Source organism: Pteropus medius, unplaced genomic scaffold (assembly GCF_902729225.1).
Source record: "Pteropus medius unplaced genomic scaffold, Ma_sr-lr_union100, whole genome shotgun sequence".
NCBI lineage: Eukaryota > Metazoa > Chordata > Mammalia > Chiroptera > Pteropodidae > Pteropus > Pteropus medius.
Window position 1 is genome coordinate 8,180,324 of NW_024344378.1, and position 26,777 is coordinate 8,207,100.

Consider the following 26,777-nt stretch of genomic DNA (forward strand, 5'->3'; position numbering starts at 1 on the left):
TTAATGCAGCCTATCAGGATAAGAAGCAAATGAAGCATGCAAAAACAACCTCGTACCCCCAGAAGGGGGAAGGGGGAGCTAAGTTTCCTCCAAGACTAGTTACAACTTTTTCTTTAATGTTAAAATTAAGAGTTGGAGGTTTCTCAAAACGCTTGCCTTATCAGGCTGCTGAGGCCTTTGGGCTTGCCTCTTCACCTTGGGCAGATTTCGGACAGGGGGAGAGGAAAGAAAAAGAAGGGAGGAAGGAAGGGAGAGAGAGATTGAGAGAGAATCAGAGATACTTATAATTTGGGGTTTCAAATCAGAAACACCGTTTAAAAGTCCCAGGGTTCTGATTCTGCTAGGTGTTTTCCCCAATCCTGGAGGAATATTCTTCAATGCATAACTATGTCTAGATTTAAAAAAATAAATAGAGATTAAGAGAAGTAGGCATTTTGAACCTGCAATTCAAACTAAACTCTCAGTAGGCCTTGCACTAGGCAAAGGTCTAGCTGGGAAACCTTTCTCCCATCCCTTTTCTGAAAGACTTAAGTTTTCCTAATCCTCTCCCTTTTCCACCTTCATCTCTCTTTAAAATGCCCAAGAATCCATCATTCTGGCCCTTTTGTGGGTGGGGAGGCTTGTTTCTTGAGCCTAGTTGGGGTAGGACCACACTCAAATTAGCGATAAATATATATATATATATATTTTTTTTTTTAAGGAAAAAATTCACTTCAATTTCCCAAGACGACTACTCTGAGGGCATATTGATAAATCTTTATTGACAAAATATTGACATTGACATACTTCTTGGAAGTATATAGTGTGTTAGAATTCTAACAAATTAACACAAAACACAAAAATATTTACATTCTGGTATAGAAGACATTAAGGAAGCATTTGTCACTCTCTTTAGTAAGTCTATGATCTTGGAATAGAAACTCAGTGCTTGAAAACTTGCCGCCGTGTCCTTGGCCACACTTAACATCATCCCCGTTAACTACAGTCCTTCGGTTTTTGCAATAGATAGATTTAAAGTTTGGAATGACCTTTACAGTGAATGGTTGAACTCGGCCAATATCTCCAACCACCAAAAGGAGTTTACTCCGTAGTTTTAAAGCCTTGGGATGTTAGGAAAGGGAATGTCCAAGAAATATAATTAATTTAGGTGGGTTTTTTTTTCCAGCTATTTTTTTCAGCACAAGTCCTGACTCCTCTTGTGGGCGCCCTCCCCCGCCACCCCCAGCCCCTCATCCAACTCCCCATTTCTCTGTAAGAGGTCCACTATCGCTGAGCCTACTTAATTTAGCTTTCACAATCACTTTGACGTCAGAAGGTATCAAAAAGTGTTTACAGACTGCACATTTCTCAAAAAAGAAAAAATCCAAATAAAAAGCACACATAACCTGTCTTTAAAAGGAAAAGAAAATTACATTTCATTTTCTGTCTTTAGACACCATTCGCCCAACAACTGCTACATGCAATTCAAGTTTTTTGAACAGGTGTGGGATGGGGCTGGATATGCAATTTCGATAGTTATTATTACTAATTATTTTTAAAGATTGGGGGGAAAAAACACTGCGAAGTGCAAAATAAAAAGTCTTCTGCCTGGTTGGGTTTTTTTTTTCATCATTATTATAATTTTTAAAATTGGACTGTGATAAACGGAATACCTGCCAATCATCTTGTCTCTCTGGTTTGGCGTTTGACTAACAGCTCCCCTTGTTAGAGGGCCTTCGGCTTTGCCACATTTGGATCTCTTTCTCTCTCTCTCTCTCTGTCTCTCTCTCTCTCTGTCTCTCTCTCACACACGCATTCAGCTGCCTCTTTAGACAAGGGGTTGCATGTTGATCAAGGAGCCTCGGTCCTCTGCCATCTTGGCGCGGCCCCGGGTCTGGACCCTGCACCCTCGCTGCCCAAAGTCTGCGACGCGCTGCTGTCCTCTGACTCCCTCTCCCCTTCTCCGTGAAAGTGTGTGTGGGGTTTGTTTTTGTTTTGTCGTTTTTTTTTCTTCTTCCCCTCCTCTCCCTGTCTCTGTTTTGCTCCGTGTTGTCCGTTCCTGTGGGGTTCTGTGTGTGTTTTTAATCGTCTGAGGTCACATCTATTTCCTCGGGACTCGCCTGCTTGGTGGCGATTCTCCACCGGTTAATATGGTGCGTCCCTTTTTTCTTTTGTTGCGAATCTGAGCCTTCTTCCTCCAGCTTCTGTCTTTTGAACTTCGTCCTTCGGTTCTGAAACCATACTTTTACCTGCGGGCCAGAGGCAAAAAGGGCGTGTTAGTTCCTCCACAGCGCCCTCCTACCTCTTCTGCCTTCGCAGGGCTCAGATTCAGTCTGAGGCTACGAAAGTCCAGTCCCGCAGCAGCTTATCCTAAGGGCCGGCCTCACCTCACCACGGCCTCCCTTCAGGGTGCAGAGCTCCCTGGGTGGGGCGGGCGGGAAGCCTGGCTCTCTGCCCCAGGCCCTCCCGGGGCCCTCTCCCCAGGCCAGGCGGCCCAGAGTGCACAGCGCCCCTTCTCACCTTGCCGTGCACGGGACACCCGCAGTCTGCTGAGAGCAAAAGCCTTGCAAACATAGGGACATCCCTACAAAAATAATAAGTAAGGAAAAATAAAGGGACACGTCCCAAACTCTCTCTACCTAGCCAGTGCAGGAAAGGCCTCACTCCAGCTGCTGCAGTTTGCTGCAGGGCCCAATGTGCTTTCTATTTTCTGCCGGTTCCGGCAGCATTGCCTAAATATAGCGCCTCCTTTGCAGGCCCGGCCCTGGATAGGCAGACAGGACTGAGCTTCCTCCCCCTTGCCTGGGACTCTTGCAGGTGAGCAGGAGTGGGTAGTAGGAGTGCTGGAGGAAGCCGGGAGGGACAGTGGGGTGCAGAAGCCTGGGGACCAACCCAGCTATACCTTTCCAGTTAGGAAAAGAGGCTCGAAGTGAAAGCTTCTGAAAGACCTCAGGATAAAGGTGAAGTAGAAGAGAAACTGAGAAAAAGAGAGAAGACAGAGAAGGCCCCCTCTTGCCTCCTCCTGCCCAGCCCCGGGACAGGGCAGGGCCAAGTTCCCACTCCGGTCACACCACTTCCCACCAGGGGCACTTGGGGCCCTGGCCTCCCCAGAGTGGCTGACAGGGGTCTGGGGAGTAATGAGGCAGGACTGGGCTGCAATCCCCGACGCCTCCCTAAGGAAGCTGGGTGGTGGTCCCCATTCAGCGTCCAGCCCAGACAGTAACACTGCCCAAGCTTTCCACTCGTGAGGGACAGGTGAGGGAAATTGTGGCGACTGCACCTCCCTTGCCCTCCAGGCCTGTCCAGATAGCACTACCCGGGGCCTCTGAGGTCCGCTCCACCTTCTCCCTTGAGACTGGCCGTCCAGGTCCCAGCTTGCCCTCTCGGAATGCCACAGTCCCCCAAAGTGCCCCATGAAAAAGCTGAGCTGGAACAAGGCTGAGTTTAATTTGCTTTGAGTTTGCTAATTGAGGAGGAGGACGGTTCATTTCTCCCCGGCGCTCGCCCAAGGCGCGCGTCCGTGCGCTCGGAGCTTGACACGCACACAAAGACTGCAGGCAGCGTGGGCAGCGAGGCGGACAAAGACCACCGCAGCCTCGACTCTCCAGGAGAAATCAGCCGGGCGGCGCCTTGTGCCGGCCCCGCACCAACCCGCGAGGCCCTCCTCGGTTTTGTCCGGGGTGGGGGATAGACCTTTAAAAACAAAAGCCTCGACCTCTTTGCGCCTTTCGGGAAAAGTGTTACAACTTAAGCTGCCCGAAAACGTTACTGTTTGCTGGGAACTCTGACCCCGCCCTGGGGCTCTGCAGTACAGTAGCGCCTACTGTAGCCCTAAGCCCCCTCCCCGCCCCAGGGCAGGCCAGAGCTTGGCCCGCCTCGGGACCCAGCTGCGCTGGAAGGGTCTGTCCCTAGAGGCAGCCCTTCTCCGCAGCCTTCCAGCTCCGAACCTCTGACGCACCCAGGATGCCTGGCCTCCACCATCTGACTCTCCGATCCCTTCCGGGGAAGTAACTAGAGCCGTCGAAGTAAGCGTGGGCCTTCGGTGGCACAGAACTCGTTAACCCATTCCCAGCCTTCTCCTGCTTCGAGTCCCATACTCTCTGACACCCCCGTGGCTCTCCCCCTCTTCCTGGACCCCAGCCGAGTCCTCAGACTCTCACCAAAAGTGCAGAAGCGTCTTAGCTAGGAACTGCAAGGCATGCCCAGTAGACAGAAGGAGCAACCCATGCCGCCCCCCGCCCTTCTTGTGGCGGGGAAGCTCTTACAGTCCCTTCTTGGGAGATCAAGGAAGCCTGGCACCTTGCAACGTATGCATCCTGAGCGGGGGGCGTCGAACTAGCTTCTGGCCTCTTTGCCGGTGGCCCTCTCGGAGCTTCGCACTTGTGTGCCAGCCGCATGGGTCCAGAGACTTGGGATAGGGTCGCCGCGCCAGCGCCCGGCTCACCTGAGTTTCCGTGAGGCTGAGGCTGTGCGCCAGTTGCTTCCTCTCGGCGCCCACCACGTAGTGGTTCTTCTCGAAGGCGTGTTCCAGCCTCAGAAGCTGGGACGGGGAAAAGGCGGTTCGGATCCGCTTCGGCTTTCGGGCCAGAGCATTGTGCAAAAGGAAGCTCTCGGGGCTTGTGTCGTTCCCTGCGGGGAAAACAGAAGTTTCGTTAAAGGGGGCTGTTCTGGCTGGGGCCGCGCGCTTCTCCTGAGCCGGGCTGGTAAGTCACTGCACTTAGGGCCTTCGCGTAGCCGGAGCCGGTCGGCCCGTGGGACTCGGGCCCTCCGGAGTCGCGCGAAGAGACGAGGGGCCCGGCTGCTCGCCCCGGACAGCCTGGGCTGCGCCTTCGCGGTACCCACTCCGCAGCTGTCCAAGCGGAACCAGTCTCCAGGCTCCTGACCTAGGCGGGCTTCGCAGCCGCCCTGGCGCAGCGGGCCTCGCCACCTCAGCTCAGGGCTCCTGGGGCACAGGAGGAGGCAGCAGGGATCGACTTGGGGATCGGCGTCCACGACCCAAAGAAACAGCTTCTCTTCTTGCTAATAACCTTTCGAGGAACTTTGACCCAGAGGGGAGAGGTGGCCGGCCGCTAACTAGAGTTTTCTCAAGGACTTATTTTAAAATTCTGTATTTAAATCTTTCCCTTCCAAAAAAGTGCAGAGACCGGGAGTGTCGTTTGCTGTCCGGCTGGGACCGAAATCTCACAGGCGGGTGCACCTGGCTTCTGCCGCGGCCGCTTGCGGAGGACCCGGCTCCCCCGCTGCCCGGCTCCAGAGAACTAGGAGACGCGAGCAAAGGGATCGAAACCAGGAGACGCGAGCAAAGGGTTAGTGAGCTGCGGGCACCCGATAGGACTGTCCACGGCCCCGGAACATTCCAGCTACTCCGGGCCTGGCGCGGGGACCAAGAACTTGGCTGGCAGAGCATGGAGAAAGGGAGCCCTAAACTTTGTGAGCAAAGCCAGAGAGTTTCGGGTTCACTCATTCGGGTGGAAAAATCGATTCACTAAAAGCCCCCCAAAAAGAAAAACTAACCGCAGCTCAGGCGGGAATGGATGTAAACCCGGTCCCGGAATAAGGGTGAACGGATGGTTGTTTTGGTTTGGTTTGGTTTGGTTAAATTAAGGGACGGCATCTACCTGATTCTAGGTTCTTGCAGGAACGCGAAGGGTTAATGAATGGACAAGCCGCTGAGTATCGATCGGCCGCCGCAGGAGGTAGGTCTTTTCCCCTCTCCGATCCCTAAACTGATTACTTGCCTCCTTTTCGGGAGTTTTAACTTTCCTCCCACCCCACCCCCACCCCCACCCAGAGGAAAAAATAAACAAATAAACCAAAAAAGTAAGAAAGGAAAACACCCAAACAGACCTTCCCCTCTAGCCTGTCTCCCGACTCGGTTCATTTCTTTTAAAAGAAAAAAACAAAAACGAGAAACCAGACCGAACCTGCCTTCCCGCCGCAGCCGCTCGGCGCCCCAAGTGAGCAGGTCGTGGCGAGTGTGCGGATCTGCGGAGGTTTCAACCCTTGCTGCTTCCCGCCCCTCCCCGGGCTTCCAAAAAAAAAAAAAAAGGAAAAAACAACCCCTGACTTGCTCCGGGCGCGCAGGTTCCCTTGCCGCCTAAAGCAAGTCGGAGACCAAGAAGTCACAGGTCTAGGCTGAAGGGGCGCGGAGCCGGTAGCGAACAGAATCGAACGTAGTCGAAGGCGAACCTGGCGGCCCGGCCCTGTCCGCGCCCCTCGGAGCCCGGGCGCAGAGGGCAGCGCCGAGGACACGTAAAGCCTGGGGACGTCGCGGGCTCCAGGACTCCGCGGCGGCCGGCAGCCAGAGCAGGCTATCCCAGCCTGCTTCGACCCGAAAGCACTCGGGAACAACTTCGCTGCGCCCTTTCTTAAAGGGTCGAGCGGCCGCAGGCCAGCCCCCAAACCGGCCGCAGCTTTGGAGACAGGGAATCAACACCATGCCCAGCCTCTCACGGCCCAGTTTCCGAACGGGGAGAGCGGGCCGGCCAGCGGGAGGATTGCCCGCTCAGGCCTCGCCAAGCGCCCACCCCGAGCAGGCCCAGGGCAGTTCGGGATGCGGCGCGCTGCAGCCCCGCGACGTGGCACGTACCTTGGAAGCGGTGGCCCAAATATCGGTAGCGGTGGATTAGCCAGGGGTAGAAGGTGGACGGGTCCCGCTGCTGCGAGGCGAAGAGGGGGTGTGGCGAGTGCGAGGAGGGCAGGGGGTGGGCGGCCAGGGCATGCGGCGGCGGCACCGGGTGCACTGGCACCGCGGGGTTGGGCGGGTGCGAGACCGCCTCGGCGAACACCAAGTCCGGGTTGGAGTAGACGCCCCTGCCGGCGGCGGCGGCGGCGGCGGCCGAGTGGAAGCCGTTGAGGAACGGGTTTATGGGGCTGGAGTTGGCGTAGCTGAGCGCCGCGGGACGGATGGGGTCCTCAGAGCGCGAGACGGGCAGGGGACTGTCCTTGGCCACCAGCGACTCGATGGTGAAGCAGCGCTTGGGCGCCGGCTGGAACATGCTGCGCCGAGGAGCGGGCGCCCGGGGCTCCCGGCTCCCGGCGACCGCGGAGCGCTGCCTCCGCCGCCCGCTGCCCGCGGCGAGGACGGACGAGAATTGGGGACTTGTTTGTTTGGGGTGGGGGGTGGGGGAGGAAAGGAAGAAAGAAAGCGAAAAGGAAAAGGGAAGGGAGGGGAGGGAGGCAACGCCGAGGATCCCGAGAATCTTGGTGACCAAACGCCCAACCTGGAGGGGAAAATCCTTCCAGAAGAATCGGCAGGCGGATTGTGGCAATTTTTTTTTTTTTGGCGAGATGGCGTGGGGTCGAGTTAGAGGCAGGGAAAGGAGGGGGGGAGTTTTCTCTCCTCTGCAAAAGGCGGGCAGGGCGCCCTAAGTCCAAGGACAATCCATGGAAGTGTTCGCTTCTTCACAAGTTGTGCAAACGATTTGTTAGTTCATGAGCCTAATTAGTGCGGGGATCACATAAACAGCTTCCTCCGAAGCCTGGTAAATGGCTTGATGATTGGTCGCTATTACTCGCCCTGAGGTGGAAGGGGGGAGACTCTTTAAAGTGCGTCAGAGGGAGGAGAGCGCCTGGGAACCCGGAGGCCTGGATCCCAGCCGAGAGTGGAACGGAGTCGGCGCTGCTGCCTCGGCTGAGCCTCCTGCGCCCGCCCGGCCGCCCGGCCTCGCCGCGCCCTCGCCCCGCGCTCCCAGCTCACTCGCTCCCGCGGCGCCCGCTGCAGCTTCTCCTCCTCCTTCGCCTCCTCCTCTTCCTTCGGCTCCTTCTCTTCTTCCTCCTCCTCTTCCTCCTCCTTCTCCTCCTCCTCTCCTTCCTCCTCCTCTTTCCCCACCTCCTCCCGCCTCCTCCTCCACCACCACTCCCTCCGGGGCACCCCGGTCCCTGCAGAGTCCCCGGCCGGCGCCGCCTCCGCTGCGGCCCCCCGGATCCCTAGCCTGCTGAGCCAGAGCCGGTAGGACAAATGGACGGACAGACGCGCAGATTCCTCGCGCCTAGCGCTCTGCTGCTGCTGCCTGCTCGCGTCCCCGCGTCAGGGGAGCTGGGATCGCTCCGGAAACACCGAGGGGGTAAGCGCACACGGGCTGGTCCTGGGCTAGGGCTAACGGAGCCGTTTGGTTATACCAATCCCCACCCCCGGCAAAACTCTGGGCGGTTTCCTAGGTGAGGAGGGAGCCTGGGGGTGGAAGTCCTCCAACCACGAGTAGCTGCGTTCGCGATCCTTGACCCAGCTTGTCCATCTGCAAGTTGAGACGGGAGTCGACGACCCTGTTAGGCGGTGGGCTTAAGACTCTCCCCACAGGCTGTCTGTCTCTTTATCTCTCTGGAAGAATGTTCATCTCTTTTCCAAAACAGTCCCTTCTGTGATATTTGGGACCGGGGGTCCAAGGTCAGGTGAGGGGCTGATGTGGTGCTACTATTATCGTTTCGTTGTCGTTACTATTTCGTTAGTGCTGTTGTGATCGTTATTATTATTATTGCTGCTGTTGTTGTTGTTGTCGTCGTTGTTGTTGTTATAATTTCTATTATTATTCTGCCATCTGTCGTCCCAGGGATGGGTTGCTGTGCACACTAAGGGCTCGCGACTAGGGACTACAGATCGCGTCTCCGGTCCTAGGCCGTGTCCGCATTTTCGAGCTTGCCTTCGGTTTTGGGATGATTTTAGGGCCGAGTTCCCTCGTCCCCATTGGCTCACGCAGCAGCATAATTATGATCACATCCCCCAGGCTGCTGGCGCTGCTCTCTGTTTATTGGTGGTTAAAGATCTATTATCTATTCATCAGCCGCTTCTTTTTTCCTCTTTTTTTTTCCTTTTTGCCAATTACATTCTTCTAAAGTGAAGTACCAGCAGGTATTTTGCACGTTTACAATTAACGATAAAAAGAAATCTGGTTTCCTTTAAATCTATTACTTGGAAGCTCATGTCATTTCTCTTAAAGACAAGAAATGCCTGTGTTTGGTGACTAGGTTGCCGTGAGACAGGGAAAAAGTCGAAGGGGGTGGGGGGAGAAGAGCGAAGTCGTGTGAGCCAGGCTGAAATGCCACCAGATTCATCAGCGGAGGGTCCCAGGTCTAGGACATGTTCTCCATTTCCCCACCTACCTCCCTCTCTGCCTTGGGGGTCTCTCCTGACCCACTCTGGTTTCACCTGCTGTGTATTTATGTTCATGTCAATTTCTCTTCTTTATTCCAGGCATGGTTTGTGTTGGGGTGGGGGTCCAAATTCCTCCTTTGGAAAACTCTCCAGGCAAGAGAAGAGTTAGGAATGTGCTTTCTGGGGTAGTCTAGGCACCTGACCTTAGTGAGGGGCCAACGGAGATAATGTGTCTTGCCCCCTCCCACGCCCAGCCTTCCCAGGACATGCGCACCTACACACGTCCACACACCAGACATGTGTGGGCCTCAGCTTTGCCCTGATGCGGAGAAACCTGCCCCTGCCTCAGGCTGTGGACCTCTGATGCCAGCTCTGGGCAGGGACCAGGGCTGGGTTTTCCTCCTTAGCGGATTCTCCTGCCCTTGCTTTGTAGCTCGCATCCCAACCCACCCCCTATCCTTTTTCCCAGGCCCAAGGATATAGGGTGTTCGATCCAGCCCCTTAGGGTGGGGTACACTCCAAGATGCACCTCTCTAGAACCTGTACCTTCCACCTCCAAAAATATTGTCTCCCGCTCAGAAATCCCTCCCTCCAATAGTCTAGACTCAGGCCAGTGGCAATCCTGAAGTCACTGAGAAAGGTAAAGGTCTTTTGGCTGTGCCATCCAGCCAACCTGGGGTGGAGGTAAAAGTCAACCTCTATTTCCAAAGCCAGGAAGAAACAACCAATTTAGGCAGGCTGTAGATCTGGGATCCTGGAGAGAGGTGGGGGGAGAGTACCCTTCTTTGTGGAAGGCTCTCCAAGAGGACTGGAGGGTCGGGCTCACCCTAAGACCTTCCGAACTGGGCCTTTGGCTCCAGGTAGAAAACCAGGGGCATTAAAAGCCCCACCCTGGCTGCAGTGACTATTCTTTGCAGTTAGTGTTACTGATCTTGGCTGAGGGTATTAGATGACCTTGAGGGCAAAGTGGATCCAGTCACGGTCTCCACAGTGTGTGATACGTGAGGGTGTTTCTCTTCTTTCAAAACTCTAAGGCTGAGCACTAAGATGTCGTTGGCATCCCCTTAAGCCCTTTCCCCTCTTCGGCCAGAATCTGGAGAGTGAGCGACCCCTTGGAGCCCAGACCCAGAAGCCACCCCCCTGGGGTAGGGACATTTGGCCCAGGCAGAGGGCCTCGGCTGCTCCCGGCCAGGTCTCCTCTGCAATATCCTCTGCGGGTCATCCTCTGCAGGCCAGCTGCCTCACCAAGAACAGCCTTGGGAGGGTCAGGTTTGCCCCGGGGGCTCTAGTCCGAATGCAGGTGGGCAGGGCAAGGCAGCTGTGGGCTCCCGCTGCCCACCCTCCTGGTAGGAGCAGGGCATGCCAGTTCCTCTGCCTCCTGCCTAAGCCTTACCTGGGCTCTCATGAGGGAGAGGTGGGTTTCCAGTGACTAGGGGCCCCTCCGAAGCCCTGGAAGCTGGGTAACCTATGCTAATTCATGCACCCAGACTCCGGGAGCTCAGGAAGTTTCGTGCACCAGGCTCCTACGGGCAATAGGGGATTGACGAGGAGTGTAACTCATCAACCAGACTGGCAGATGGGGGCGCACCCAGGGCACTGGGCACTGTGGTCTGGACTCGGACTCTGAGCCACCCCTAGCCCTGGGTCCTTGGACTGGGTGGCCGTGTTCATTTTACTGGTGGCTTTGGCCTTGCAGAATCTGGCCCCTCTTTGTTCCTTAGCTGCCCTGGGGTGGGGGGTGTTTGTACAGGCAGCATGTGCAGTGGGAATAGGGGATTTCTGAGGCTCCATCTTAGAGCAAGGGGCTCCCTTTCCTCTCGCCCCATGCCACTGCCGGTTGGGAGTGGTTGGGAGTTGCCAGAATCTATACTCTGCAGGCAGCAGGACTAGAAGATACACGATGAAGGTTCTAATCTCGGATCTGACAATTACTGGCTGAGTGATTTCGGGCAATACAGCAACCTCTCCCAACCTCCATTTTGTCATCTGTAAAAATACAGCCAATGCCGTCTGCAAGGCAGTGGAGGGCAGGAGTCAGGCCTGTTTTGGGGAGTGATCGAACCGAACCCCTCTAGTTCCTGATTGTAGTGGTACTTACACATCTGTAGACGTTTTACAAAACTCAGAACTGTAAACTACAAGGGCGAATTTTACCGTATGTTTGTTATACCTTATTGTTATACTTGAGTGACCTTGAGCAAATTCCTAATCTCTCTTTGCCTCTGTTATCTCTTCTATGAAATGGGACTAAAGAATAGCATCTTGGCCCTTGGGGCTGACCAAGGAGATAAGACAAGCAAAGTGGTGGGCAGTGTCTAGCATATGATGAGCTGCAATAAAAATTAGCTCCTGTCCTTGATATTACTGTTGTTATTATTACCTACCTACCTCCAAGGTTTGTTGCTGGGCTCCAAGACTGAACAATAAAGTTGAACAAATACAAGCTGTTGCTGGTCTCACACTCCTACTATGAGCTCCTCTGTGTTTCCCCAAAGGCCAAGACTTCCCTAAGGAGGTGTTTGGGTGAGAGAGGCCTGAAATCTGGTTAGTGGGAGGCATCAAAGGACAGAGATTTCTGGAGATTGTCCAAAACCTTCTGTCCTGAGTTTCCTGCCGAGACCCCTGCCTTCAGAGGAACAAACAGCAGTGCTTCACCTTTACCTGGCTCCTGCTTGGCCTGTGCAGTAGCTGGGGTAAGTGCAGTGCCCAAGTGCTGCCTGGGGTGGCTAACTGGGTGACCTTCACCTTTTTGAGCCTTAGTTTTCTTGTCCTTGGAAAAGATATATCAATAACAGTTGTTGAGTGGAATAAGTGAGCTAACACTTAACATAGTTAAGTTCATCAAATATTGTTAGGCCATGGGCTGGTGCGGCGGTCCAGCCAACCCGTCGCGCTCTCCACATCCAGCTCCCGGAAGTTAAGACCCTCCCAGTGAGCCTGTACCAGGCAGCCAGAAGCACGGATGTCAGTGAAGGGTGAGCCCTTTCCCCCACTAAGGCATGCAAAAGGTGTCCCAGGATGGGGAAGCCTCGCGGTGGTTTAAAAATTCCTTCAACCCGCTGATTCCCAGTCACCGGGCCTCTCCGAACACGTAGGCGGGAATACAAAAAGAATTAATACCTTAAAAGCAGCAGCAGCAGCAGCAGCAGCATTATTATTATTATTATTATTATTATTATTATTATTATTATTATTATTATTATTATTATAGCAAATCCCTTTCTGGCCTCCTTCCTAGAGGCTGCTCGCTAGGCCAGCTTGGCGGCCGGACCCCGGGATCCGCGTGCGCGCAGCGGCGCCTAGTGGCGAGGGTCGAGCGCGGGCCCGATGCCCTCCGAGCTCCTGAGTCGGATGAGCCCCGGAGAGTGCTGGGGCTGCGCTCCACTGCCAAGCTCTTGGCGCGACTTCAGTCCCAGCCAGGAGAGGAAGTCAAAGGAGGCTCATTGGCCACAGAGGAGAGAGGACAAATTGGAAATGCGTCCTTCTTCCCTCCATCAGCTTCAGCTCTCCTCTGCGGAATTCACCATCCACGCTAGAATTGCAGCTCCACTAGGAGTCGAGCTTTCTTCGAAAGGGTGGAGAAAGGGGGACGGGTTCTACTCTAGAAAGAACGAGATAGCCGTGATCGCCTGTGCCAGGGCGATGGCCAGCTGTCGCGCAAAGGTGGCCACAACTCCATGCCCGAGGTCCAATATCCCGCAGCCCCACCACGGTGGTTCAGAAAATGGGCCCTTGATGGCCTCCCCTAGCCCCACCATGAGTGGAGTCCGAAGAGCTGGGGTCGCAGGGCGCGGCCCTCCCAGCTTCGCGCCCCCTCGTGGCCGGCCAAGCATGGCCCGAGATAGGGGTCTTGGTGGTTATTGCGGAGGTGGTGATTGATCACTCGCGAGACTGGGCGGCCTTCCCTGGGCGCGGGTGACCGGTCCCTTCCACCTGGACCGCGCGGATCCTGTCCGTCCCGAGGGAGGTAGCCTGAATCCTCCGGTGAGTTGAGGCCGTGGAACCCGCGCAGGTTGCGCTGGAAACCGGTGCGACATCCCCCGCATAGTTGTTCAAAGCATCCGTCCGAGGGACTACGCCCTCGCAGGAGAGTCAGTTGCTCTGCCTCTGGTGCAGTCGATAGGCGCTATCCTTCTGACTTTAGCAGGAGCCTATGAGCTCTGGGTTTCTCGAGATCTATCCGTTGAGATTCAACGTTTCAGAGCCAGGAACTCCGCACTGTGGCGGAGAGCCACACGCAGGACCTGGCCATGGAGCTTTACCTCTTTCATCACGTTGAAACTCGTCAATCCCTCAACGCGCGCTGTCCTGGTTCACCATTGAAAGCAAGGAAACAGAATCAAAGGACATCCATGTCTCTTTTTCCCTTGGCTGCCTACAGATGAAAGTCTAAGGTCAAGCAAGGATAGGCGAGGGACAGATGGTGGCACACAGATAGGGACACAGGAATTAGGGAACGGGGGTGCTCCCGCTCAAGTGACTGAGCTAAGGGGGTGGAGACAGCTGTCTCCCCTGCACAGTCCCCCCTCCAGTGTGTGGGTGGGGTTGTCACATTCCCCTCCAACAGCCCCAAAAGCTGTGGTTCCATTGGGCCACAAGGCACCCACTGTTGCCAGGTGCTCCTGGAGGCCAGACAAGGTGGCCTCCAGCGGGCCACAGGGCCAGGATAGAAGGCAGGGGACTCATTTTCCCGTTCCTCCCGGGCTTCTCTCGCATCTTTTTGTTCGAAACGGCTCTCGCTGCTACCCGTCGCGGGGGTTGTAACACGGGGTCTAGCTCTTTAAGGAACTTCTTAGGGTTGTAAGCGGTGATCCACCTTGGAAACTAAGAATGGCTTCTGAAACGTTGGCATCCCACCAGCCCCGCTTTCCGGAAATTGGTGATCACCTCTGTTGATACCTCTTCATCATCTGGACTTTGAGGGCTGGGCTGGGGCTTAGAAAGGGGATCTTGGCCATGTGAGGAAAGAAGGAAGCTTTTTCTCTTGGACGCAGCAGCTCTTCATGAAACTTGGGGAGGATGTGGAGAAGGCCAGAAAGAACAATTCCTCTCGCCTGTATCGAGTTCTAGCATTTAAACGCGTGTTTGCTCACACCCGTGATCGCAGCGAACCTCACAATGTGGTGGTATAAAAGGGGTCACAGTACCCATTTTCCAGATGAGAAAACTGAGGCTCAGAGGGGTTACACAAAGCACTCCCACCTCCTGGCCCCGAGTGCAGAGATCGCACCACTAGGAGCCCTGGGACAGTCCTGCCTCCCCTCTGCCCCCCACACCTCCCAGCGTTGCCAGACACATCTGCGTTCAAGCCAATGAGAAGACAGCGAAAAGCTCGGGCAGGCAGACGGGGGCGCCCGAACTGTCTCAAGTGGCGAAGCTCTGTAGGCAGCCCTACGGTGTAGAGTAACTCCTGCACTTGTTTTGAGCCCACTTGCCCACCATTGTCCTGTAGGACACTTTTTCTCGGGCTCAGGCTTCGATCCAGACCCTCTTTTTTCTTCCCCGATCGCCCCTTGCCGATTCAAGCCCCGGGTGTAGGCCTAGAGGGCCGTCGGCGGCATCTCTGCGTCCAGTGAGGGGAAGAGCTGACAAGGCAGCGCTGGGTGGCCCGGCGCTTGGGCGCCGCTGCCGAGATTCCGTGCGCTCCTCACCTTCGCGTTGCTCTTGGGGGCAACTCAAAGCGGTCCTGACACCTCCGGGGGTGCCCACAGAACAATGACTGCACTGGCGGACGGAAAAGCCGGGGCACGGCCCGAGCTTCCCTCATAGCCAGCACAAGGACCTAAAGCCCCTCGTCTAGCGTCCTCTGCCTAGCTCTGCCCAGCCTGTGCGGAGCTGGGGGAACAGAAGAGTGGACAGGAGCTGAGAGCTTTGGAAGAGGTCTACTGACAGCCCCCATCCCGCGCAGACCCGGTCCATGAGCAACCACGCGCTGGCTGCGGCCATGGAGGCCTTTAATTACGGGGGACAGCAAGCAGGCCAGGCTGCCCCCCAAGGCAAGCAGGAAGGAGCCCTCTAGTTCCAGGCCCACAGCCGCCCCTCTCCCCTGCTACGTTCACATTCTGGGCCCCTAACGTCCAGAGGTTGCACACGCCAGGCCCCGCTCCCTTATTTGTGTCTGGTCGCAGGAACGAACCGTGCGCCCCGCTTCCCCTGCGGCCCCGCGGAGCCCTCGGCTTCGCGTCAAACCCCTGGTGGTTGGAGGAGAGGCCGGGAGTGGAGCCCGAGGGGATCCCCAGGAGCCTGCAGGAGAGCGAAGCCCAGTTGGGCCTCCGAGGCCTCTGCGCTGGGTCCCGCATGTCCCTCCCACCGGTGGCCAGGACCTGGTGAGGCCCGACCTCAGACCCCTTCCGCTTAGCCGGCCGCCAGCGGCTCGCCAGGGCTGCGCGACAAAGGATGGCATGGCAGTGGCGCGGGCAGGGACCTCATTGGTTCAATATTAGCTTTTCATTCCAGTCTATTGTGACCATCTGAGATAATATTGACTCTGAGTTGAGAGCCCACAGACGACAGGGCTCTCTAACACTCCGCGGCAGGGCGCTCGAAGGGAAGAGAACCAGAAATGGAGAGTTAAAGAAACTGCAAATAAAAGCTGCCGGCGCGGCGGCGCGTCCCTGAGCCGCGGAAGCCCGGCCCCGCAGCCCGGCACTCCCCGCGGCGCGCGCCCGGCCTCCCGCCCGGGCCCTGGGGGTCGAGAGAGGGTCTGGGGTCCGGAGGCTGCTCTGAGGAGGGGCACTGCGCGTTCCCATGGAAAACAGCCTTTACTTAACACGCACCCTCATCTTCCAGACAATTGATTTGAGGTTCCGCTTCTAGATAACTCTGGAGGAAAATTAATTCCCATACACACTGTTTTAGGTTGCCAGCAACCCAGCGTCGCCCACTGAGATATTCCCCCCCATTTTAAACGATATAACTCGTTAGGGTAACTTCTCAGTCAAGTATTTCTTCAGCATGAGAAGAGTAAACACACATAGCAATTATCATTAAGCTACATTACTTGCGAGTGCGTGGTTAATATTAAATTTCTAACTGTGCATTTTGCTTTGCTTTGAATCGTCTCCTTGCAGCCCATACGCGGGTTTCTTAAGCGCCTTTCTAACCGCAGCTTTAAAGGCCTCTACAACATTCAAGTCTTGCATATAAATATTCGTTTCAATGTCCAAATTACCTCTAAATGCCTACGGTGGAAAACGGCGCTTTACGTTGTCTGACGTGTCTGAGACAGAACACTCCAGTTTAAACTCCCCGGACCAAACGCCAAATGGCTGGGGCTTGCGTGAACGTGGGGAAGGACGCCCTCGCGTCTCATTTAAGAAATTTGTGCCCCTGTCCCCACCCGAGTTTGACCTCTACAAGATATCATCTGTTAACTCCGTTACTCCAATAAGGAGCTGGTGTTTTGGAATCCTTACATCCACTCCAAGACACGTGGGCTTGTGGGGACCTGGGAAGGGACAAGGACTGGGCTGGCGGCACCAGCATGGGGAAACCGTTGTGCGTCTCCCTCCTTCCTCCCGCGCGCCCTGTACTGAGCTGGGGCTCAGGGATACGGAGCCTCCAGCACCTTGGATATTTCAAAGGAGGACATTCTGTTTACTATACGTGATCTATAATACATTATATATAGTCCGTTTGTATTGTATATTATTTAACATGTAATATTTATATGATGTCATCATATTATATACTCTAACATATATTTAACATCTAGTTCCTATATTACGTTATTATGATACTACTTATTTAACGTATAATATATTTTATTATACCCTATATATTACATTGTATGTTGTATATAGCTCCGGATATATATGTACATGTTCATGTATTTCTCTTTTTTTTAAACATATGTGTAAAACTATTTGGAAGCGCCTTTAATCTTCCTGCAGAGACGTATTTGATCGTTTCAATGCAACGTGATAAAGTCCTAATCGAAACCACTTTAACATCGGCGATGTCTTTATAGCAAATACCCTGGGGTCCGATTTCGGCACCAGGGAAAGGCGGGACGGGAGTAACTTTGTCGTAAGGGACAGCAGGTCCCCCTGGAAAGTGGTTTTCCAAATGCCCATTCCCTGGGGAAAGGGGAGACGACGTTCTGGACCCCCGCGCCCACACCCCGCCCCCTTCCTCGCTTGCGTTGGCTGGTTGTTTTGGTTTTGAGAGAAACTGTTTAGAGCCTCTGACAGTCCCTTAACTGATGTCATGAATTAAAAATGAATTTGGGGAGCGCAGCATATGCTCAGCTGAGGCGTCTGGGAGAGCAGCGGAGGCCTTTCACCCCGGGTTCTGGGCTCCAGACGCCGCACTGTCGGGCTCCGGCCTGCGCGCCGACGCGGCCGCGCCGCAGCGCTCCGGGCTCGCGCGGGTCTCGGCTCCAGCTGGCCGCCGCCCTTCCGACCTCGCGCTGGGAAAGGCTGTGCGGGGCTCCCAGCGCTTGCGATCAGGAGGTCCCAACTACAGTCCGCTTCTAGTATCGATTAAGAGCTAAAATAAGCAGGCAGTCGGTAGCTCCGGCGGGAGGGCAGGGGCCAGGTGAGCCAAAGAAAGTAGTCGAAATTTCAGAGGTCTGCACGTTAACGCTGCTTTAAAAGGCAAGAATCGCGCCTGAGACCCAGCTTGTAGAGGGGAGGAAAAACAAACAAACAACAACAACAAAAAAAAAACAAAAGGAAAAGGCGGGGAGGAATCGAAGTCAGGTATGGCCGGCTAAAGCATCAGAAATGAGAAATGACCTAACTTTACAGCCAAATAAACAGGAGGCGGCTACTTCCGTCTGAGGCCTGGGACTCAAGAAGGGAAATTGGGGTTAGGGGCCGCCAGGAAGACCTAGCAAAGGGGCAAGAGGGGGCAGAGACCTCCAGAGTGGTGTCGGCTGTTTTAGCCTTTAAAGCACCCCCTTCCAACAGCTACCTGGGAATGTCTGTGGAACAAAACAGTGAAACTTGGCTAAAAACTGACCAAGAAACTTGGGCTTCCCACTTGCAGCAAAACCTCAGGTTCTGCGAGACCCCCAAGTCCACCTCTGATCTTGTCCAATCCTCAGCCTTGGAGAAAGGAAGGTTTCCGCAGACTTGGAAGAAGAGTGCAGGTGGTCCCCTCCCTGCTGTGTCCTGGGAGGGGACTCCTGGGCTGTCTAAGGGCAGACCATGCTCATGTTGCAAAAAATAAAACAACCCGCTACCTTCCCCAATGGCTGCTGTGTCCTGGCCTGGCTGGGGAGGTGTCTGAACACACACAGGTTGCCAAGTCCTCCAGATGAAGAGGGGATCACAGTGCCAACCACATGCACGTGCATCTCTCCCAGATGGGCATGGCACATCTGGCCTGTCTGTAGTATTTTCTCCATCCAGGTGATACATCTTGCCCATGCCTAGTACAGTGGAAAACTGTATTCTAATAGTGTATGCATCAGAGTTCTATATTTCTGCGCCTGAGCCCCCATGATCCTGGTTTAAGGGGCGCTGCTCAGGTGTCCTGGAAACAAGATAGGGTCTATTTAATGCTCATTTGTTGCCAAGGCATCTTGCATGAGAGACAGTCCATTTCCATCACTGATGGCACCTGTCCCAGGTACTGTGCTAGGCGCCTATTCAAGGATCTGTCTCATCCAGTCCTCCCAGCAATCTACTGAAGTATGTCTATTTCCATTTTCCTGATGAGAAAACTGGGGCTCTGAAATGTGAAGGGGTTCACCCAGGGTCACACACACAGCTAGTAAGTGTGAGAGTCTGGATTCCAAACCAGGTCTGTCTGACTCCGACACTACTGCCCCCATCTCTTATTTCCAATCAAAATACCCCCTTTGCCCCAGTGAGGATCCCCCCAAAATTAAAGACCATAGGATACAGAGCCTGGATCTCACTTTCTTTCCAGAGCGTTTATTCCAGGTCCAAAAGCAACAACAGTCGGCACACAGGTAGTGTATATGGTTTACAGAGAGCTCGCTCATACCTTACTTCAGTCACACTCCCACCAAACCAGTGCTGCCATTATCACCCCAGTTTAGGGAGGCAGAAACGAGCTCAGTGAGGTCGAACAACTTGTTCGCTGCCCAGCCAGCTCACCCAGAGCCCTGGCACCAGCCCCCTGGCAGGCCCATGGTGAGCTTCCCGGCTCTGCAGACACCACATATGGGACCATTTAACCAACGGAGTGAGGTCTCGCATTCTGTTGTGAAATTGCTAGGTTGTTTTCTCTTTGTTTTAAGTGTTCCTGCAGTATTATTTCAGGATTCAAAACTTTCTCTTCACTTATGCCTCTCTTATACTCATTCTTGTTCCACGTATGCACCCACCTGCGATGCAGGGCCATTTAGGAAGTGGAAGAAGGAGTTGCCTTTATCTGTGTTCAAATGATATTCAGAGACCATAGTGTATGGTCTTTGCTAAGATTCAAGAGGAAGAGTTTGAGATTGGAGGAATCCTTTAGTCAAACGGTTCCATATCCAAAGGGATAATCAATAATCCAGGCAGGAAATGATTTGAGGGGTCTTTGACCTTGAGATGATGTACCAAGTCCCTTGTCACTAGAAAGAGCCTTGCCAGGGAAGGGTGTTCTTAGCCTTCAGACAGCCAGGGCTCTATGCCACACTCATTCTGAACCTCACTTGTTCACTCTCCACAAGAAACACATCCCTCCATCCTATGAAAAAGCTTAATTTTTTCTCATTATTACAAGATTATATGTATATTTTTATATTAGACCAGAATGTATAAAGAACAAAGTAACAATCACTTAAATTCCCACAAGCCAGAGGCCACCACTGTCAAACATTTGGGAATGTTAAATTTTGACACCTTGGAAAAGAAAAGAAATGAGATTATGTCTACACATTTTTGTTATTGTTTTTTAGTAAATAAAGAAACACTCTATGTGATTCTGTTTATATGAAGTTCTTCCCCACCCCCACCCCCCCAAAAAATACCTGCTTTCTGCCAGGCATTTGGGATTCAAAAATGAAAAATAATCTCATAATATCTTCCCTCAAGCAGCTCACTATTTAGTAGAGGAAGACTCCTTCGTCAATAAATAAGTGCAACAAAATCTTATAGGTGTTGTGATAGAGTCGTCGTAATTAAACAAAACAGAAAAATAGAGTGAAGTCTATTTTGAAGCAAGGAGAGTTAATGGGATAAGGAATTAGGTAAAATCCTGTAGAGAGATTCTAAGAGGTCATGGGCACTTTTAAAGTACAGTGGCCCTAGATCTGAATCTACCTCGACACAGATGTCTTCCCTTGTCACAGCTATCAGAGCATTACAGTTTGGCTTCTCAGTCACAGTTGGGGTGAGTTGGTTGGTTTCGATTCTCAAATTATTTGAAGGGAGTAGAGGTGGGCAAGACTTGCAATTCCACAGAGAGTAAAAGAAGACTTAGAACGTATATAAGCCTAGGAAAATTGTCAGAGGTGGCTTTGACCCAGTAGTGAGAGAGGAAAAAGCATAACCCCAACACCAGAGATGAAGGAAGAGGCCATTCCCTGCACCAGTCACCAGATGATGAGATTGGCCCACAACAGCTTGGTTGCTGTCTCAAAAGCAGAGTGAGTTAGGAGACCCTGTGCCCTCAGAAGAAAAGACCACTTAAAAGTCGCATATTGATAGTATTTAGGGATCATTTATTCATTCAACCGATATTGTGCATTTACCATTTGTAAGGAAATTTGCAATTGACCTGCAATTAACAGAGTTAAAGATTTAGTGAATTATAGTCCTTGCCTTCAAAGACTAGTTGGAAAACTAGATAACTATTATTTAATGTGCCCAGACATAAAATCGCCTATATTTTTTCCTCTTGATACTGTCCTCATCGATAAGTCCGGGGGCAATAACGGTGCAGGATCTAAAGACCTCACACAGTTGTTCTGAGGACAGAATGTGATTAGGATATTAAAATGCCTTTGTAAAGTGCAGGCGTTAGACAAGCATTAATCGTTAAAATAATTTTCAGCTCTGTTCTCCCCTACTGGTCAATTACTCATTCAACAAACAGTTATTGTGCACTTATGCTGAGCAGGCACTGTTCTGGCACATAGCAGTGAAGAATACAGAAAAAAAATCTCTGCCCTCATGGAGCTGACATTTCTCAGTAGGACAGTTTGCTGACATGAATAAAAAGACTCATCAGCCACATGAGAGGCAAAAAGTTTGAGGCTGATACATACAAATATATGTGTGTGTGCATATATATATATCTCCACTATTTGGAATACTGAAAAATTAGAAACAATCTAAGTGTTCCTCAATGGGAGACTGGTAAAAAAAAAATTATGATGCTTCCATGATACAGAAAACCGTAGCTATTTTAAAAATGGAAGTAGCTACCTGTAGGGAGTATCATGGAAAAATCTTTTAAAAAGAGAAAAAAGCAAGTTCCAGAACAATACAAAATATGCTTCCATTACTGTTTAAAATCAGCACTACTTGTTTATGTGTTTTATTCGTACACTATATGGTTACATATGAATACTTAGATGTAAACATAGAGAAAAGTTCTGAAAAGATACACAGCTGACAATTGTGTCACTTCAGGGCAGGAGAGGAGAATTGATGAGGGGATGGTGTGGGCCACGCACTTTTACTGACTGCAGTGTGAATTTCTGACAATGAGAGTGCATTTATGTATTGCTTGTGTAATTATACAAGGAGACACATGCATGTGGGTATGACTGAGTTATAGCAATGTGAATATGGATGACAATTGTTACTCTTTTAATCTACTTTAATGTTGTTTTACTGTCTAAAGAGAGATAGATACACATAGATGAGATGATGTCAAAACATAAAAGGTAGAATTAAAACACGGTGTCCTGGCTCAGAGATGTTGCCTCTCCCCACACCACCTGCAGTTTATAGTGAACTTTTTAAAGAGCATCATGGGATGTTGGAAAGAAATCCTTGATCTCCCAGTTCTGAGGCACATGTAATTATTTCACAGTTAAGTAGCCTCAGGATCTTTGCGATAGATATGACTTCATTATGAGAGCATCATGCCTCTCCCAGCAGTAATTGAGCTTTGGCTGGAGCCAGTGTGGGGGTTCTTGTATGTGATGGGTGGCTCTCAACAGGTCCCCTTGGTTCCCAAACCAAGGCAAGTGAGCTGGCCTTAGCTTTGTTGGCTTCTGAAAACCAGCTCCTGCATCCTGGCCAAGTTTCTTCTATTGTCTCTCTCTGTGACCTTGAGCAAGTCTTTGCTCCTTCTGAATCTCCAATGGAGGGACTTTACCAGTCCTGAACTTCTGATTTCTATTGTGGCAAGTTGTTACAAGAGGAGACCATATTTGTTCACGTGCACCTGCCATGGACTGGGACAGAGAAGCAGAATAGCAGTGTCCCTGGTCTTAGGAGCAATGGTGGAGTCAAAATCTTGGGGATGTTGAAGCTGGTGAAACTGTTAGAAAGGTGGACTCAGCACAGAAGTATGGAGATCCTCCTCCACTTCTCTGCAGCCTCTGGCTCTAAATCTCTTGGATAAAGCTGGCCTCTGTTCCTCCAGCCCCTTTGTTCTGAAAATAAAACCGGGAGAGCCCCTACCCGGGCTGGGTGGCTTCAGGTCCTAGATACTAACCCACATCATGTTACAGTAGGAAAAAAGAGTCTCAATCTGGGCACAGGGACAGACAAAATCATGGTGAACTCAAGAAGGACTGGAGATAGGACCTGGGTCTTCACAGCCGATCATCGATAAAGCAAACTTTTATTAAGCACCCACTGTATGCCAGACATTTAGGTTGTGGGAGCACAAGTGTGAATCAATCAAACGTAGGGCTCACATACCCAAAGCTTTAGTGGTTAGAGCCTTTCCTGAGCAAGACTATATCCTCCAAAAATGCTCAGATCTGTGCCCATCCCCAGGTTCCACCCCCTCGCCCTCCGCCCAGAGAATCAGCCCAACCAACCTTAGCCTTGAAGGAGCAAAAGCTGCTGGAGGCGGCTCAGGCATGCTAGACACTGAATTAGGTTCTAGGGTTCAGAAGTCATCCAAGACCATGCAGAAAACTCCATGGTGTCACTGGTCAAGGCCAATCTCAAGCAAGGGGAACTTGCTTCCATGGACAGAGCCAGGGTCGTGTTCTCCCAGAAGAGAAGGGGAAGTGTGGCTGGAGCAGAGAATTAGCACCGAGCTGACCCAACCTCTCATTCTCTCTCCACACCTCCTAGCTGTGTGACCACATCAATGGCTCAGCCTCCTGAGCCTCAGTTATTTCTTCTGTAAAATGGGAATAATAATTGCACTAGTTCCTCTTCCTTCAGAGGATGATTCCAGAGATCAAATGAGGTAATGGGTGGAAAGGTAAAGTATAAAGCGCTTTAAAATACAGCTGATGTTGTGCACTTTGAAGCGATGCATCTTCCTGCTTTCCTCCCTCTACATCCCCCCACCCCCCTCACTGGAAAGACCCTTTGCCACGCAGCCATGTGAGGTTACCCAGTGCAGCAAGTGTGGGAGCAGTCATGGGGGTGGAGGAAGGAATCCCTGGACCACTCCCCACTCGTGGGCTGGAGGGATCCTTCCCGAGCCCACAGATTCCCTCTCAAATTTTCCCTTGGGAGGCAAGTGGGCAGGCTAGCTGGACGTGGGGCTGAGAGGCCCCACACTACTGCGGGTTCGGCCCCGCCCTGGAACCTATTAAACCAATGCCTTGTAAGTGGGCCCCTCCCAGCCAAGAGTGTGGGGGAGATGGGATGCTCGCAACCCGGCAGGTGGTAGCGAGTGGCTTTTTCAGAGCGATTATGGGCTCCTTTGGCGGAGAATCTCTGCCTCCATGGGCTCCTCTGAAGGAAGAAGGGACTCTGGGGGCAGCGGGAGCCTGGGCATCGGGAGACCCAGAGGCTGGTCCTCAAGTGCTGTCAACCTCGGACAAGTCACCTCACTTCTCCGGGCACATCTCTCAGAGGTGCATTGTTTTTTATTATAAAAGTCACACGTGATCATAAAATATGTAAATGTGACAAAAGAAAAAAATCAGAGTAGGTTCCTTCCGCATCCTACCACCATGACAGTCTGCTGTAAAACTTCTTCTCAATATACAAAGAGCTATGTATACTTCTTAAACAGACATTGGGATCACAAAGATGCTGTTTCTGCAAATTTCCCTCTGTCATTGTATAGGTCTGCCTCCTTCTGCAAGCAGCTGCATAATATTCCAGCATCTACTGGGCCATTTTATGGCTATTTTCACAGGGTAAATTACCTGAAATGAAATTACTGGATCAAAAATATTTCTCCATAGCCTCAATACATTGAATATTATTATTCCTTTAAAAATTTTTAATAATGGTGAGTGAAAATAATATATTTTTTTAATTTTTTAATTTAAACTGATTAATGAGATTGAGCATCTTTTTTTTTTTTTGGTTTGTTTACATGTTTAGTGGCGATTTGTATTTTGCCTTCTATATAAAACTTGCTTATATCGTCCCAATTTTTCTATTGGAATGATGACCTTTTTTTTTTTAATCTTAAAATAGCACTTTTATAGTGAAGCCCTTAATCAATCACTTGCCACACAGATTACATTTTCCCCTTAGTTTGTCATTTATAGTATGTTTCCCATACCAATCATTTAAATACTTATGCAGGTAAATTTTATTAGTTTTTTCCTTTATGGATTCTGAGGTTTATCCCTTTTCAAGAAAGGTTTTTCCCTTTCTCATGATTATGAAATTATTGTTCTTTAGGTTCTTTTGTAGCTTTATAATTCTTAAAAATGTGTGCATCTTTAATACATTTGAAATTATTTTTTTCTGTGAATGTGGCATGAGGTGAAAATCTACTCCCCCCACCCAACCAAATAGATAACTAATTATTCCACCATTTGAGGAAAAATCTAACCTCTACTAACAAGAAAAACAATCTGTATCACATACTAGATCCCCATACATCTTGTTCCTCATTAACCTATTTTATTTTTATTCTTTTATTCATTAATCTATTTTATATTCTTACAACATTTTCATAATAATTAATTACTCTGATTTTATAATATCTTTTAAAAGCCAATAGGGCAAGTCTCCTCTCATTTTTCTTGTTTTATAAAAATTATCTATTCTCATATATCTATTCTCCCAGATAACATTTAGATTCAACTTGCCAGTTCTTCTAATCAGAAATTTTACTGGAATTGCATAAAGGTTATAAACTAATTTGGGGCAGAATTGAAATCTTCACAATATTTATTCATCCCAAGCAGAAATGCAACAATTTACTTCGTTTAGGTTTTCTTTGATGTACTTCAATATTTGTCTCTAAACAGGTCTTAGATAGTTCTTGTGTGAATTAGACATTGTATTTTCAGTTTTGTGAGTGATTTATGCTTTGTTTTGTTCTTGCCATAGTGAATGTGATAATTTTTCATTTTATATTTTCAACTTGTTATTACTATTAGATGAGAAAACTATTTAGTTTATGTCTGGGAATCTTTATGAACTCTCTTATTGTTTCTATTAAGTAATCAGTTGAGTCTCTTGCATTTTCCACATAATAAGTGCTTTACTTATTACTGAAGTAAAGCGTATCTATTGTAGAAAATGAAAACATACAAAAAGAAACAAACAGTACATGCAGAATCTACTCTTCAGAAATAGTCATTCTTAACATTACTTACATATAACTTTTAAAAAGGATCATTATATATATATATATACACAACATTATATTTACCGAAGTAGACGTATGCATACGTCTGAGAATTAAGTAGACATATGATATACATAGCTGTTCAAATAGCACCATAATGTTTTTCTAACCTACTTTTTGTACTTAATAAAATGTTGTAAACCTTTTTCTGCATTATCATTCTAACAGCTATAGTAAACGTATAAATTTATCTAATCAATCCCTAACTTTTGATGTTTAGGTTGAGTTTTATTCGTTTATTTTTCATTTATTTTAATTAATTTTAAGTATATATACAGTACATTGGTTAGACATTTATATAGTTTATAAAACGATCCCCCTAATTGCTCATTCTCTCCTCTGGTTTTCCACCTAGCGAATATGAGTTTATTTTTTAATATTATGAATCTATAGTAGACATCTTACTATCTAAATCTTTGTTAACATTTATGATTATTTCTTTAAGAGAACTTTCTAGAAGTGGAATTTCTGGGTCCAAAGTCATGGGGAAATCTACGGCTTTGGGAACAAATTGATAAATTGCACTCTAGCAAGCTCGTGCCAATTTTTTCTCCCACTTCCACTTTTTAATATATATCCTACTTTCTTTGGTAAACATTATACCATAGGAATTTCTTAAGTTCTTAAACTCACTGGCAACATCACTTTGATGGTGAAAGAGTATTTCGTCAGTCGCCAACCCGCAGTTCCTTCTGTTTCCTGGGATATAAACCCAACAGTTTCCAACTTCCAGACCAAGCAGCTTTGTTTGATGGGGAGCCTCCGCTTTGGGATCCGACTTTTAAAGTAGAAATAAAATAGTTAACTCGGCCTCCATCAGTTACTCTCTACAACCGGAAGGTGGCCAGGGGGGTCCATGAAATGTTAATCATTCTAAGAGATCGCTACCTACAGCTACCTACAAGTAACAGAAGATCCATTTGTGCTTAAAAAAATGCCCTTCCCTGTCATTTTTCTTTTTTTGTCAGTGAAAAAGGTGTCATATTCCTCCCCGTCAGGTGTTCCCTTGGCAAGAAACTCCCAATTCAGAAACCCTTCCAGCAAGGGGATAAGTTTTTCTAAG

General features: G+C 50.4%; 1 protein-coding gene and 1 long non-coding RNA gene across 4 annotated transcripts in view; one reads left to right on the plus strand and one right to left on the minus strand.

Moving 5' to 3' along the window:
* Positions 1 to 734: 734 nt before the first annotated feature.
* EMX2 (empty spiracles homeobox 2) lies at positions 735 to 7,257 on the minus strand. Of its 2 annotated transcripts, XM_039871081.1 has the most exons (3): positions 6,569 to 7,257; positions 4,424 to 4,608; positions 735 to 2,228 (listed from the first exon to the last, which is right to left on the minus strand). In XM_039871081.1, exons 1-3 carry the CDS (start codon positions 6,975 to 6,977, stop codon positions 2,061 to 2,063), a joined length of 762 nt encoding a protein of 253 aa, XP_039727015.1. In that variant the 5' UTR covers positions 6,978 to 7,257; the 3' UTR covers positions 735 to 2,060. The 2 variants fall into 2 exon arrangements, with proteins under 2 accessions (XP_039727015.1, XP_039727016.1); XM_039871082.1 differs by lacking the exon at positions 4,424 to 4,608 and having other exon boundaries at positions 2,125 to 2,228; positions 6,569 to 7,157.
* A 59-nt stretch (positions 7,258 to 7,316) lies between these two features.
* LOC120609043 (uncharacterized) overlaps positions 7,317 to 26,777 on the plus strand; it is a 28,984-nt gene continuing 9,523 nt past the window's right edge. For both annotated transcript variants that reach the window (XR_005654633.1, XR_005654632.1), the window contains exon 1: positions 7,317 to 8,045. This is a non-coding gene — a long non-coding RNA (uncharacterized LOC120609043). The remainder of the gene's footprint in view (positions 8,046 to 26,777) is intronic.